This window comes from Acartia tonsa, chromosome 10, assembly GCF_053477335.1.
Source record: "Acartia tonsa isolate MP-2025a chromosome 10, ASM5347733v1, whole genome shotgun sequence".
Taxonomy (NCBI): Eukaryota; Metazoa; Arthropoda; class Copepoda; order Calanoida; family Acartiidae; genus Acartia; species Acartia tonsa.
Window position 1 is genome coordinate 16554659 of NC_137269.1, and position 15996 is coordinate 16570654.

Genomic DNA, 15996 nt, shown 5'->3' on the forward strand with positions numbered 1-15996 from the left:
CTTGATAGCCCCTTATATCCTCCTTCAAAACAGTTATACACCTTCCCAGGATCTATTGGAAGCTACCCTATAAAGGAGAACCATATTGGTTCTGCAGTTAGCGATCTTCTTTGATACATACAGACAATGATCCTGTTACTTTTTATAAGGATTAAAAATAAAATGGCCTAAAGCCATCTCATTACCCATAGGAAGCTTCACTGTAAAGGAGAACCATGTCGGTTTAGTGGTTAGCAAGGTACAGACAGACATACATACAGACAAAGATCCTGTTACTTTATTATAAGGATTAAAATAAAATAGTTATTAACCTCCCCAGGACCTATGAGAAGCTACCCTATTAAGGAGAACGATCTCAGGACCTATAGGAATCTTCACTGTAAAGGAGAACCATATTGGTTCATCGGTTAGCAAGATCCTTCGGTACAGACAGACATTCATACATACAGACAAAGATTCTGTTAATTTATTTTAAGAAATACAGATAAAATTGTTATAAACCTTTCCAGGCCTAAAACCATCTCAGGACCTAATTTCTGCCGTTGACAACTCGAGTTAAGTTACTATATTATTTTTACAATGTTTAACTTATCTGTTATTATTGGCTGACGAAAAGTTTGGGCAAAAAAAAAATTTATTCTTCAATGAAATATCTCTCCAGTATAATTTTGCCAAGTGCTAATTTATTAAGAATAAAGTTTGCCACAAATTTACCAAAAAATCTCATTGTCATTTCGCCAGGGAGGATTAGGATAGTTCCCAAAGTGTTATAAGTTGGCTTATCCAAGAGTGCTGTCTAGTCTCCAAAGTTTTATAATACCGTTTTCTTATTCGTTAGATTAACAACCTTGGGGACTTTTTATTGTTTTGTGATTGTTTAGTTCATTAAGTTGAGTGTCTAAATGTTTCAACCACTAATTCTAAACTAAAGAAGGGGTAATTTTGTGAATCATCAATGGGAATAATTAATATATAAACATACATATATATACAGTGTTTTTTTTTATGAGAGCATTTTTGAAAGCAATTTTACCCTACTTATAGTTATCAGAATTTAATGATTAATGGCTTATTCTCTTCGTTTTTTATAACCATTAACAGAAAAGCAAAAAAATATTTCAGTTTTTATTTAAAAAGTACAGTAAATTCAAAATTTCAAAACATGGGTGTCAACATCTAAAATAGTTATTTCTCGCATCGTATTATAAACGGCTTTCCGCGGATATAGAAAGTACAATTATGAGATTAAAACTAGTTTTTTTAGCCCCGAGGTGCAGAAGGCACCGGCTAAAAAAACTGGGTTTAATCTTATGATTGTACATATCTATATTCGTAGAAAGCTGGATATAATACGATGCTAGACATAGTTTTTTCGTATGGATGAGAACCGGTTCCTATCCACCGGATTCAAATGAATACGAGAAATGGTTTTAGCGCATTTTTCTTATGCTCAAATCTTCTACCCTTTCCAAGAATGGAGGGAGTACATTGGGGGGCCAGTATTCCCTCCCTGGTTGAGATATGGCCTTCAAATTTCAAAATGTTCTAGTACATGTCACAAGTAGTATCTATATAAATTTTTAGCTCAATATCTCAACTTTGAAGCGTTTTGCAGCCATTCTTGCAAAGGTAGATTATAAGAAAAATGCACTAAAACCATTTTTAGATGTTGACACCTAAGTTTTAAATTTTTTAATTTACTGTACTTTTTGAATAAAAACTGAAATATTTTTTGCTTTTCTATTAAAGGTTATAAAAAAGAAGAGAATAAGCCATTAATCATTAAATTCTAATAACTATAAGTAAGGTAAAATTGCTTTCAAAAAAGTTCTCATAAAAAAACACACTGTATATATGTATATATATCATTTTATCGACAATCGTCTTATCCCTGTAGATCTCTGATTATCAGAGCATTTTTGAAATATTTGCTGCTTATTTTTTGGCTGCCTTTGGCAAAATAATTTTTTTTCATAAAAAATGTATACAAAATTATCGTATTAATTTGGTAAATATATCATTGCACTTGAATTATTTTTAAGTCACTAACGGCTAATCCCATAGATGACCCTAGGAGTACTTTAATGAATAGATGTGGTGGAGAGGGGGGGGAGGGGGAAGGTTAAGAATTTAAGGGAAGTGATACCTTCCGGGGGCTGAAAGTGTTAGTCCCCTCCCCAAAATGAAAACTTTTCCTGCGAGTAAAATAAGCTTCAATGTAAAGGAGAAGCATATCGGTTCAGTTGATACTGATAAACATCCTGTTACTTTAATGTAAATATTAGTTTAAGGATAGTCTGTATAATCTCAGGGATAAAGGAAACATTAGGCAATTTTTACAATAGTCTCCAAAGTTTTATAATGAAGTTTTCTTATTCGTTGGCTCAAAACTTTGGGGACTTTTGTCATATTTTGGTTGTAGTGTTGCAATTTTGTGTATCGTTATTAGGGATGGATAAAAATTTATCGGCCATTGTCTTATTCCTTTAGATCCTTGGTATAATCAACTGAATAACAGTTCCAACAACAAAAATTAAGATATTGCTTCGCTTTTTATGGACAAATATCCTGTTATTTTATTATAAGGAAAAAAAATAAACTATCTTAAAATCATCTCAGTACTCAGCGGTTAGCAAGATCCTACGGTATAGACAGACAGACATACATCATATCGGTTTAGCAGCAAACGAGATCCTTTGCTACAGACAAAAAAAAACTTTGTATATCGACTAGCGGCTACGCCCCCAGCATCTATTGGCTCTGTATTCAAAGGGGAATGAATAAAAGCCTAAAGCCTTCCCAGGACTTAAAATAGAATAGCCTAAAACCATCCCTCGACTTAAAATAAAATAGCCTAAAGCCATTACAAGACAAATATTAAGCTTACCTGAAATAGAAAGCCCAATCTGTTTAGTAGTTATTGAGATCTTAAGTTTCAGAACAGAAAGCCTTACTAACGTGGACAAACACAGGATATTTCGGACAAATGTCGGAGTGGACATTATATAAGTAAAACGCAAAAGTGTCTATAATATCTTAAAAATTAGGTTTCAACAACATTTGTTTAGTTATTTCTACACAGGTTAGGTTAGGTTAAGATATAAATATACAAATAAGCCCCCTGCAGGGGTTAGGCATATAAAAAAACCTATTTGACAGTTGTAAACAATGTGAGAAAAAAATATGTTTTAGTTTAATGAAATGTTCTATCTGTTTCAAACCTTTGCCTTTCGATAGAACTTACCTACTTTGGAAAACTGTTAGACTGATTTTAAAATTTCAGTCTGTGAGAAAAGATATTCAAGATTTTTTTTTGTTTTGAAAGATTTTTATCTTATAAATAAAATAAAAGACACTCCTGCGTTTTACATAAGCAATGTCCACTCCGACGATTGTCCCATTCCTAGGTTTGTCCACTCCAACGTTTGTTTATGTTTTACTACTTTATATAATAGGATAATATGTATTCTTCTTTTATATTTCTCTTTTCTTATTCACTTGCAGCTGCGCTCTTTTTAATGTAAGGAGGCAGAAAAATAGCCTAAACCAATTAGGGGCTTAAATCTGAAAATGAAAAAGCAAAAAACCATCCCATGACCTATGTGAAGCTTCCCTTAAATGGAGAATTTAGTCAGTTTATGAAATTTTTAAGCTTCAGACCAAAAAAAATACTTTTTTTGTTAAAAGAGAGACTTTTCTACAATTAGGGCTAGTCCTTTCGTCATTGCTCTTCTCATTAAGTTAAGCATGTGGTTTTCTCTGCTATTGTTAAAGATAGACTGTTGAGATTTTTAGTGAATATTCCCATGACATATGTATATCCAGTCTATAAATTATTTTGTCTGTCTCTCAATTATGCTTCAAAAGACTTAGGTTTCGTGATAATCTTTGAGTAATAGCATATTCTCTTAAAGTCTGCTCTATAACTTACTTTGTCTGTTTGTCCATTATATGATCCTTATTCAATATTCTATTTAACTAAAAAATTTCATTCTCTTAGTTTATTTTTTTTCTTTATTTCATTATGTTATTATATTATTTATATTTATTTTATTAATTCATTATATTTTCATTATAATTTTCCTTTTTAAATGCGAAACTTTTCTATAGTAAGGATTGGTTTGTCCGTACGTCCAAACGGTTAGACGACATTTTCTTTAATTTAGACATGTTATAAATATCCTATCGATTTCAAACTTTGCAGAATGATTTCTATAACAGTTGGGTACAATACTATATTCATTACTAGAAAGTATGTACGTCCATTTTTTTGTATAATATCATTGTCCCATTCATCTGGGTTTTGGAGTAATGTTTCTTAGGACAACAAGGTTTAGTATTATAATCAAATACTAAAAATAAAATTATGCCCTTTTACTATATTCTATACTAGCAGATTCGCCCCTAGCCTCAGGGGCTTTGCCCCAAGAGGTGATAAAATTTTTTTTTGGCGAAATTCGTAATAGGACCAAGAAAATCTTCAGCAAAAAAAAAATGGGGGGGGATTTTTTTGTTTTTGGGGGGGTTGGGGGTATCCCACCCCCCAAGAAAATAGCCTAAAACCACCACAGGACCAGTAGGTATATTCCCTGAATAGTAGAATATAATCGGTCCAGTGGTTACCGAGATCTTAAGGGACTGACAGACGGACAGACAGACGGACAGACAGACGGACAGACAGACGGACAGACAGACGGACAGACAGACAGACGGATGGACAGACATCATTCTACTTTGTATTATAGATTTACGCTAATTTTAACAAAATTTATGTTTGACCTCCTGATTTTAGAGCTTTGCTTTTGTGAATGTTGTTATCCTTGTTATCTTGTTTTTTTTTCCTTTTTCATAACCTATTATATAAAGTAGTAATCTTTTTTTTGTCTGTAGAAAAGCTAACCGCTGAACCTATATGGTTCTCCTTTACAGTGAAGCTTCTTTTAAGTTCATAGAGGGTTTATAATTATTTCGAGGGAGGGTATCTCCACCCTCCCAGAAAATTCACCCCAAGAAAAATATTACCCCATCCCCTCAAAAAATCTTTTTAACTTTTTAAAAGCAAAGCTTTTCTATATTAAGGATCAGTCCGTACGTCCGTAACGGTTAGCTATTTTCGTTAATTTAGGCATGTGATTCCTGTAGTAGAAAGGTACGATTTAGAAAGTCTATAATCATTATCAGAATATCCATACGTCCATTTTAAGCATACTAATTATTAACTTACAACAAATTTTTATGTATCAAAATTATCCGATTAATCTGATTTCTGGGATACTGATTCCTAGGACAACAAAATAGAATGTTATAAGCGAATCATATCTATAATCAAGTCCAAAAAATGTGAGTACGTCCTTAAGCATTTTCCTGCATGTTAGCAATTTCTCAATAAATTTACTTACAATTTTGTTTCGAATTTTAAATTTATGTTCTGACTATTCAGTTCTGACACTCTACATTATTAATGTTCATTAAAGGACGCCTGCAAGAAATAACACGCTTTAACTGCTAAAAGACTGCCACAAGAAGACCCAATACCCCAAATTATAAGCCTTCAGCTTCAATAACAAAAAAGTTCTAGGCATTTCAAAATAGCATTTTATGTACAATGGAATTTTTGAAAGATTTCCAATGCTCATAAAAGAAAAAACAATATTAAATTACGTTGCCTAGACATAAAATTATAACCTTATCTTTGTCAGAAACTTAGATTGCCTGTAACTGATTACATTTTTACAATAAAAACACCACATTTCATAGTCAAAATCTATGAAAAAAAATCGATTTAAATTGCATTTTTAAACGAAAATCATAGCGGAAACAAAGGGGTAAACTAATACAAGCTTAGCTGTGATTGGTTGTTAAGCTGATTCAGCCTTCTGATTGGCTACAGTACATTTGGTACAACGCAAGTAAAACTTATTTTTTTTTAATGATTTTGACTATAAAAATGGGTATTTTTATTGTAAAAATATAATTAGTTACTGGAAACCTAAATTTATGACAAAAATAAGCTTATAATTTTGTTTCTAGGCCACGTAGTTTAATTTTAAAGTTTTCAACATGAGCATTGCAATTCTTTCAAAATTTCCATTGTACATAAAATGTCATTTTAAAATGCCTAGAACTTTTTTGTTATAGAAGCTGAAGGCTTCAAATTTGGGGTATTTGGTCTACTTGTGGCAGTCTTTCAGCAGTTAAAGCGTGGTATTTCTTGCAGGCTTCCTTTAAACTTTTTTCTACCGTTTCAGAGCTTTGCTTTTATAAATGTTGTCATCCTTGTCATCCTTTTAAAACTTAAATTTAAAACTGTAGAGGGTCACATTCCTTCCTTACCTTAATGCCCTACCTTCTATAATGAAGGGGCAATACAATTACAGAGGCTGTACAGGAGCCATAAAGGGCCTATGTTATATAAATTAAGGTAAGGGGCGATGAAGAGGCTATGAAGGGGCTATGTTATATAAATTAAGGTAAGAGGCTATTAAGGGGCGATGGAGAGGCTATGTAGGGGCTATGTTATATAATTAAGGTAAGGGGCTATTAAGGGGCGATGGAGATGCTTTGTAGGGCCTATGTTATATAAATTAAGGTAAGAGGCTATTAAGGGGCGATGGAGAGGCTATGTAGGGGCTATGTTATATAAATTAGGGTAAGGGGCTATTTAGGGGCGATGGAGAGGCTATGTAGGGGCTATGTTATATATATTAAGGTAAGGATTATATAAATTAAGGTAAGAGGCTATTAAGGGGCGATGGAGAGGCTATGTAGGGGCTATGCTATATAAATTAAGGTAAGGGGCTATTAAGGGGCGATTGAGAGGCTATGTAGGGGCTATGTTACATAATTAAGGTAAGGGGCTATTAAGGGGCGATGGAGAGGCTATGTAGAGGCTATGTTATATAAATTAAGGTAAGGGGCTATTAAGGGGCGATGGAGAGGCTATGTAGGGGCTATGTTATATAAATTAAGGTAAGGAGCTATTAAGGGGCGATGGAGAGGCTATGTAGGGGCTATGTTATATAAATTAGGGTAAGGGGCTATTCAGGGGCGATGGAGAGGCTATGTAGGGGCTATGTTATATATATTAAGGTAAGGATTATATAAATTAAGGTAAGAGGCTATTAAGGGGCGATGGAGAGGCTATGTAGGGGCTATGCTATATAAATTAAGGTAAGGGGCTATTAAGGGGCGATGGAGAGGCTATGTAGGGCTATGTTATATAAATTAAGGTAAGGGGCTATTAAGGGGCGATGGAGAGGCTATGTAGAGGCTATGTTATATAAATTAAGGTAAGGGGCTATTAAGGGGCGATGGAGAGGCTATGTAGGGGCTATGTTATATAAATTAGGGTAAGGGGCTATTTAGGGGCGATGGAGAGGCTATGTAGGGGCTATGTTATATATATTAAGGTAAGGATTATATAAATTAAGGTAAGAGGCTATTAAGGGGCGATGGAGAGGCTATGTAGGGGCTATGCTATATAAATTAAGGTAAGGGGCTATTAAGGGGCGATGGAGAGGCTATGTAGGGCTATGTTATATAAATTAAGGTAAGGGGCTATTAAGGGGCGATGGAGAGGCTATGTAGGGGCTATGTTATATAAATTAAGGTAAGGAGCTATTAAGGGGCGATGGAGAGTCTATGTAGGGGCTATGTTATATAAATTAGGGTAAGGGGCTATTTAGGGGCGATGGAGAGGCTATGTAGGGGCTATGTTACATAATTAAGGTAAGAGGCTATTATGGGGCGATGGAGAGGCTATGTAGGAGCTTTGTTATATAGATTAAGGTAAGGGGCTATTAAGGGGCGATGGAGAGGCTTTGTAGGGGCTATGTTATATAGATTAGGGTAAGGGGCTATTAAGGGGCGATGGAGAGGCTATATAGGGGCTATGTTATATAAATTAAGGTAAGAGGCTATTAAGGGGCGATTGAGAGGCTATGTAGGGGCTATGTTACATAATTAAGGTAAGGGGCTATTAAGGGGCGATGGAGAGGCTATATAGGAGCTTTGTTATATAAATTTAGGTAAGGGGCTATTAAGGGGCGATGGAGAGGCTATGTAGGGGCAATGTTATATAATTAAATTAAGTGGCTATTAAGGGGCGATAGAGAGGCCATATAGGAGCTTTGTTATATAAATTAAGGTAAGGGGCTATTAAGGGGCGATGGAGGAGCGATGTAGGGGCCATCAAGTTGCAATGTAATATAAATTTGGAGAAGGAGCGATGAAGGGGCGATGTAGGAGCGATGAAGGAGCGATGGAGGAGCGATGGAGGAGCTATGTAGGAGCGATGTAGGGGCCATCAAGTTGCAATGTAATATAAATTTGGAGAAGGAGCGATGAAGGGGCGATGTAGGAGCAATGAAGGAGCGATGTAGGGGCCATCACAGTACAATTTAATATAAATTTGAAGAAGGAGCGATGAAGGGGCGATGTAGGAGCGATGGAGGGGCGATGTAGGGGCTATGTTATATAAATTAAGGTAAGGGGCGATGGAGAGGCTATGTAGGGGCTATGTTATATAAATTAAGGTAAGGGGCGATGGAGAGGCTATGTAGGGGCTATGTTATATAAATTAAGGTAATGGGCTTTTAAGGGGCGATGGAGAGGCTATGTAGGAGCTATGTTATATAAATTAAGGTAAGGGACTATTAAGGGGCAATGGAGAGGCTATGTAGGAGCTTTGTTATATAAATAAAGGTAAGGGGCTATTAGGGGCGATGGAGAGGCTATGTAGGGGCTTTGTTATATAAATCAAGATAAGGGGCTATTAAGGGGCGATGGAGAGGCTATGTAGGGGCTATGTTATAAAAATTAAGGTAAGGAGCTATTAAGGGGCGATGGAGAGGCTATGTAGGGGCTTTTTTATATAAATTAAGGTAAGGGGCTATTAAGGGGCGATGGGGCGATGGAGGAGCGATGGAGGAGAGATGTAGGGGCCATCAAAGTACAATGTAATATAAATTTGTGGAAGGAGCGATGAAGGGGCGATGTAGGAGCGATGGAGGAGCGATGGAGGAGCGATGTAGCAGCGATGTAGGGGCCATCAAGTTGCAATGTTATATAAATTTGGAGAAGGAGCGATGAAGGGGCGATGGAGGAGCGATGTAGGAGCGATGTAGGGGCCATCAAGTTGCAATGTAATATAAATTTGGAGAAGGGGCGATGTAGGAGCGATGAAGGAGCGATGTAGGAGCGATGTAGGGGCCATCACAGTACAATGTAATATAAATTTGAAGAAGGAGCGATGAAGGGGCGATGTAGGAGCGATGGAGGGGCGATGTAGGGGCCATCAAAGTACAATGTAATATAAATTTGAAGAAGGAGCGATGAAGGGGTGATGTAGGAGCGATGGAGGGGCGATGTAGGGGCCATCAAAGTACAATGTAATATAAATTTGGAGAAGGAGCGATGGAGGAGCGATGAAGGGGCGATGTAGGAGCGATGTAGGGGCCATCAAGGGACTAAGATATATATAATAGTGAAGGGGCCATGAAGAGGCGATATTTAATTAAATAGCCCCTTGGGATAAGAGGACATATCATCTCCTCTTTAGAAGGGGCGATAAAGGAGCGATAAAGGATCATTTAATCGCCTCTTAGGGCAAGGGGCTATTAAATCGCTCCTTTCAAGGAGTCATAACATCGCCTCTTGTTATAAGGGGCTATTAAATCGCTCCTTTCAAGGAGCCATTACATCGCCCCATGTCATAAGAGGCGATCAATTAAAATCATCGCCCCATATGGAGCGATGTCATGGAAAGGACTATACCCAAACTTTTCAACCAAAAACTTTAAAGGGGCAATTTTGTTTTTTGATATTGGGGATGTACTGACATTCATAATTTATTATTTTATCCGCAAGAACCCTGCGTGCATCTAAGCCTGCAGGGCAATGAATAAATTAATTATTTGATACTTAAAATATCAATAAACATTGCCTAACGGAGGGTTGTATTACTTTCCTAATATCCAGGCCTATGTATGTATGTATTTATAATAAATCTTACCTAGAAGTCTGTTACAGCTTATGTGCAGTCGTTTACCGTCTTCCGCTGAAACTACCTGAACACAAACACGATTAGAATTGTCCAATCTATTTTAAAATTGTCTCTATCAGCATACAATTCATGGTCGTGGTCTTCTTATGAGATGTCTTTGGATTTTTAGAGACAAACGTATAAGATACTGACATACTGACTGACCAACATACAACAATTGTATAATAGCTACGCTTCCATAAAGCAAACAAATGACATTTCAACGTAAAAACAATGGAAATTTTATAATTGTAATCCTATTTGATATACAAAAATGCTCTTGGGAAGGTCAACTTTATTTTAGCAAAATATATTGGAAAATTGATAATAAAAAATAATAGAAAACAGGGTGTAACCTCCTCACCTTTATAACATTAATACTAAATTGATTATTTGTGATAAAAACTTCTTTCACACCACTAACTTTTATAGATCTGAAACAAAAAAAATCTTTTATTGGTCGGGGCGAGAGGTGCTTTGGTTGTAGTATAATGACAATACCATATTAGCAACAGGTCTTTTAAACAAATTTTGGTTATAGACACTTTCGTGACAACGCCTCTTAAATGGCGTTATGTCGTATTTTCACGGTAACTTTTGATAGGTTCTTTTACTTTAGGTTAGGGTTATGCAATTGGCCCTGAAGGGTTAGAGCCCCCCGCTAGGGCTAGAAATAGGGGAAAAGCTACTGTAAAAATACGACAAAACACCTCTTAAGAGGCGTTGCCACGAAAGGGACTATAACACAAATTTTTATAAAGTAGTAGGTTTTTTTGGCTCGTAAATACCTTGCTAACTAGCGAACCGATTGATTTCTCCATTTTAGAAAAGCTTCAGATAAATCCTACGATAGTTTTATGCTAATTTTTGCACTTTCCTCCTAGATGTCAGCAGATCAGCCGACAGTTCATCATAAAGATAGAGAATTGAAAAAATGGACGAAATTGTCGAATAATTTTTGGCATATATAACTATTATAAAAAACGAAATCCTAATAAAAACAAACAAACTTAGAACGTAAGTCAGACAGACATAACCTAAAATCAGAAAGATTCACTTTGGAAAATCACAAAAAAATCTTTAAACTATCTGAAAAATCACAAAAATAAAACTACGTTTGTTGCTAGTCTAAGATAGACAAGAACAAATTTGTAGTTGAAATGATAACACAATGGTCTGATAATAATAAAATTTGGTCAAAACTACAAAAATTTCTATTCTAATTATTTTTTTAATGTTTAAATTTTTTAAAACTAATAAAAATCCAAAATATTTTTATTTTTGACCAATAGGAAGTTACTGTGCACTAGAGCATAACCAGATATGGTTAGCGCGCTTGAAAGCGCTTAGTAACGTGCGTGTGCGAGCGTTTAGCTACCTCTCTCATTTATTAAGGGTGTCATGATAACATATACTACAATAAGGCTTATTAAGATAAGATAAACATATAACTTCTTTTTATACAGCGTTGCTACTTTAAAATTCATTACATGCATAGAATTCAAATATTCGTTTTATTTTCTTTTGATATGATATTTTTACCTTGGATATGCAGTGTTGAATTTGGAATCTTTAATGGACAGCTTTCTGAAAAATAATAAAATATTAAATCATTTTCTTTTATCTTAAGTAACATGATGTCTATATGTATGTCCGGTAAGATCCTAGTTACCAAGGAGTTTTATGTTGTTTTCGAGAATGTTTTAGACTATTTGGAGGGAAAAAGTGACACCCTCCTTAGAGACATGGAAATATGTGGAGATACAAAATTCTATCTGCTACTACCCTTTAGAAGTCAAGCTCCTAGAGGCTATGAAGAAACCCTTAGAACTGATTAATCAAGATGTTTTATTTTCGTCAGTCTATCAGTCTTAAACAAAATATATTAGAATAAACTACTTATGCTAGTTCTTATTAGTCCAGAAATGGTTTCTTTAGATGTACTGAAACATTTTTAATCTTTATTTATAACTTTTTTCAATGTTCATTTCGCTTAAATAACGGGACAAATGAAGGAAAGCAGTGTACCTACTCTACAACTTACTTTGTATTAGAGACTAGAAGACCATCAGGTGGTAGGACTCCTATTTCAGATTCTGTCACTAACAGGTTCTTCACATTTACTGTATTAACCTGTAATATAAATTAGCCGTAAAATAAACATAGGTGCTGACCCGAAGGCTGGAAAGCACATTGGAGTGTACAAAAAAAACTGGTAACCAAAGTTTTATCATCACGTTGAATAATTGGTGTTAGATACTTTTAATGAATCTTAAATGAAATGTTCAAGCAGATTTCAAACCTCTTAAACAATAATTAATAATTTTAGTCTACACTAAATTACATTTTTCTATGTTATATTTAGTCTTATCACTAAAGATCCATGGATTACTTCACAATTTTCATAAAAATCTTAATTTTTAAAAAGAGGAGAATATCACCCCCCAAGTTATATGTCTTTAGGATACAATATAGCAACCCCTAACCCCCCCCCCCCCTAAAAAATGAAAATAAATTCACTTGGGCTTAGGGTTTGATCAACCACAACTCTCTTAGGAGTAATGTACTGCATTACTCTACTATTACAGAGTCGAGTTTCATTGACTATACCCAAGTTTAATAGTATGCAATTTCTTTCTAAGGTCATAACATTCAAACTTTCAATATTAAGAGGCAGAAAAAGAATTTTTCTTAAAGAAAGTTCTTTATGTATTTGTTTCTGTTAGCTATTTGTTATGTTGTATTTAGTTAGAAACTTTCTGGTTGTCTAGAATTTTTTCAAGATTTGTAATACTCCTTCTAATCTTACGAAAGAACAGGTTTTGAGCTATGTTTACCACAATTGTCAAAAATCTATTAGGTTATTGAGTAGATGGACGTTAAACAGAGAAATCACCATAAAATACAAATTTATGATTATCTTTAATATTAACCAAGAAAATAACATTTTCCTTACAGAATTTCTTACGGTCACGGATATATGAAATATGTCCTGAAAATGATTTTTTAAAAAGAAATATGAATATTGAAAGTCTTTTTAGCAAACTTTTTTTTATTCTTTTACAGAAAAGTAAAAGGTTGTTTTTGCATTGAAGGAAAAAAACTTCACAATACCAATTCAACAACACAGAATGGCGTAAGATACTGTCTTATCAGGTTGCGTGATATAAATGTCTAGATTATTGGCAATAGTTAATTTTGGATAATGAACATACTATTTAGGGATATTAAGACAAAGGTTTTTCAATCAAAAGGATTAGTTCTCTGCAAGTTCTTTTAGGTTGGCAGTGTTTCCACTGTGTATTTAGGGATTTTAAAACAAAGGTTTTTCAATCAAAAGGATTAGTTCTCTGCTAGTTCTATTAGGTTGGCAGTGTTTCCACCGTGTTGTGAAAAGAGTAAAATTTACAATATAAGTTTAAATTAAATCTAATATATTTTATGAAAATCTGCGTCTACAGTTTAAGACTATTTGTCGACTTTGGTTTAAATGCTTTTTTTTAAGGAAAAAACCTGAGAGGCTAGGGGTGAAGTAACTTGTTAGGAGTGAAGAAATATGAATTTGAAATGATTATTCATACTGCTAAATCATATGAACATCTAATTCTTAAACATAGTATAAGAAGTCTAACAATTTATTACATACTCGAAAGTCAAAAGTTACCAGAGAGGTAGGGACAATGGACTATAATTAAATATACAAAGATAAAGGTTAATGTAAAACGAAAAAAATCAAAATAACATCCCTCAAACTGTATTCTCAATAACTCAAATCTACTAAATGTTGAATTTGTATATTTTTGTTGGCGGGAAATTATTTTCCTATCCCTTTATCCCTGAAAAGTTACTCTTTTCTTTATAGACAAAGTTGAGAATAATTGTGTGTCTATGATATAACTAACAAGGACGATTATATCCAATGATTACAGCCTTTCTTTAGTCAAAATAAGAATTACTCTTTTATTTATCTATGGTATTTAAATCAAACTAAAATTTATTCTAGTATATTTTACTTATTTACTGGAATTAAATGGTAACTAGCTTCGTCACTTAGTGTCTCTTTAAACAATATTTTGATGTACACATGGAATTATTGTCCTGGAGTCATTACTAAACTTGCGTTAAATGGTGGCTGTATTTGAAAGATAATATGAAAATTATAAACTTACCTTTACATATTAATAAAAAAATATGTTTGACTTATCTTATTTGTACAATATGTAGTTGTTCCTATAATTTTTAGTTAACTATTCTATGTTGTCAGCTACAAACACCTTATTACCAGAAAAGTCGACTTTTTACAAATACAAATTTAATGTCTTTTTTGGGTGAAGATATGAGGAAAATCTTAGTATATTCATTTATTTAATTGGTGTTGAAATAAAAGTAGTTTTGACGTTCATGGGCCATAAAAGTTAGAATCTATACAGAGATACATAGACACACCTTTTTTAAATACCAAAATATTACACTATAAAAAATCTTCAAAAATCATATAAATATAAATCTATAATACAAAGTAGATGATGTCTGCCCCTTAAGATCTCGGTAACCAATAAACCGATTGGATTCTAATCTTTAGGGAATATATCTTCTGGTACTGTGGTAGTTTTAAGCTATTTTCTTGGGGGTTGGGACATCCCCAACCCCTCTAAAAAAAAATCTCGCCAATTTTTTAGGCAGGTAATTAAAACTTTGGTGGTCGCACCACCACAGGTACTTATTTTTTTAATTGCCTCTTAGCGCAAAGCCCTTAAATGCTTAAGGCGAAGCCGCTAGTAAATTGTATATCTTGTTAATTTTTTGTAGACTTTCAATCCTTTGAAAACTTATTCTTTTTTTACATTTTTTATTAGAGAAGCTACTCTATAATTTTCTTTGTCCATCCATACAGAATTTTTCTCGGGTGCTATTTTAGATAGACTGCTGATATTTCTGTGAAGACACCCTTAATCAAAGATCATCTAGTAAACAACTTGCTTGGTCCGTCAGTATTTCGGACATACAGTAGACATATAGATAGAAATGTGTTGTGTAAAGGTTTTGTGATTTAATTTAAATGTATCTTACCCTTCTTTTTATAATTATTAAACAACTGACCTATAACGTTGTTTGTTCGTTTGTCTATCCATGATTTTATGTGCATTTCTATTTACAGGTGTTAATCTTGGATGTTGTTTAAAATTAGCTAAGCTTTCTTTGTTTCTTTATTTTTATTGTCCTTCCCCTTTTTTGTTAGTTGAAACTCTATGTCTTTTTTTACTGTTGAAAACTACTTTTTTATTCTATTATTTTACGCGTATAAAAAATGTACTTTATTAATGTTGTCAACCTTATTTTTTCGAACATTTTTTACAGTTTGTACGTATATTATAGAGCAAAACCTTTTATGTGTAAACCCATGAAATTTAAATCAGATTTTAGTTTAAATAAGATACAATCACATAAAAAGTAGAATTACCCTGTTATATAACAGTTAGGGAGTTGAATCCATTTTTATAGAAGCAGAAATATAATCTATGATTATGGTTTGGACCCTCTAAAACTGTAATCTACCCTTCCACTTTCCCCTCTCTTGGTGAAGATATCTTCAACGCCGATACGATTTTTGAAATGTAAGATTCTACTTTCCCTTCTCTTGGTGAAGATATCTTCAACGCCGATACGATTTTTGAAATGTAAGATTCCACTTTCCCCTCTCTTGGTGAAGATATCTTCAACGCCGATACGATATTTGAAATTTAAGATTCCACTTTTGCCTCTCTTGGTGAAGATATCTTCAACAAGAGAGACAAAAGTGGAATCTTATATTTCAAAAATCGTATCGGCGTTGAAGATATCTTCACCAAGAGAGGGGAAAGTGGAAGGGTAGATTACAGTTTTAGAGGGTCCAAACCATAATCATAGATTATATTTCTGCTTCTATAAAAATGGATTCAACTCCCTAACTGTAT

At 34.0% G+C, this 15996-nt stretch overlaps 1 protein-coding gene across 2 annotated transcripts in view; it reads right to left on the reverse strand.

Moving 5' to 3' along the window:
* LOC145329543 (uncharacterized) overlaps window positions 1-15996 on the reverse strand; it is a 271980-nt gene that overhangs the window by 109635 nt on the left and 146349 nt on the right. Inside the window, exons 6-9 of one of the 2 annotated variants that reach the window (XM_080173814.1) lie at window positions 12087-12175; window positions 11585-11629; window positions 10407-10476; window positions 10013-10067 (exon numbers count right to left, since the gene is read on the reverse strand). The exons of the other annotated variant lie outside the window; for it this stretch is intronic. Of the exons in view, the coding sequence (XP_080029940.1) occupies window positions 10013-10067; window positions 10407-10476; window positions 11585-11629; window positions 12087-12175 (259 nt within the window). The remainder of the gene's footprint in view (window positions 1-10012; window positions 10068-10406; window positions 10477-11584; window positions 11630-12086; window positions 12176-15996) is intronic. 2 annotated transcript variants of the gene reach the window in all.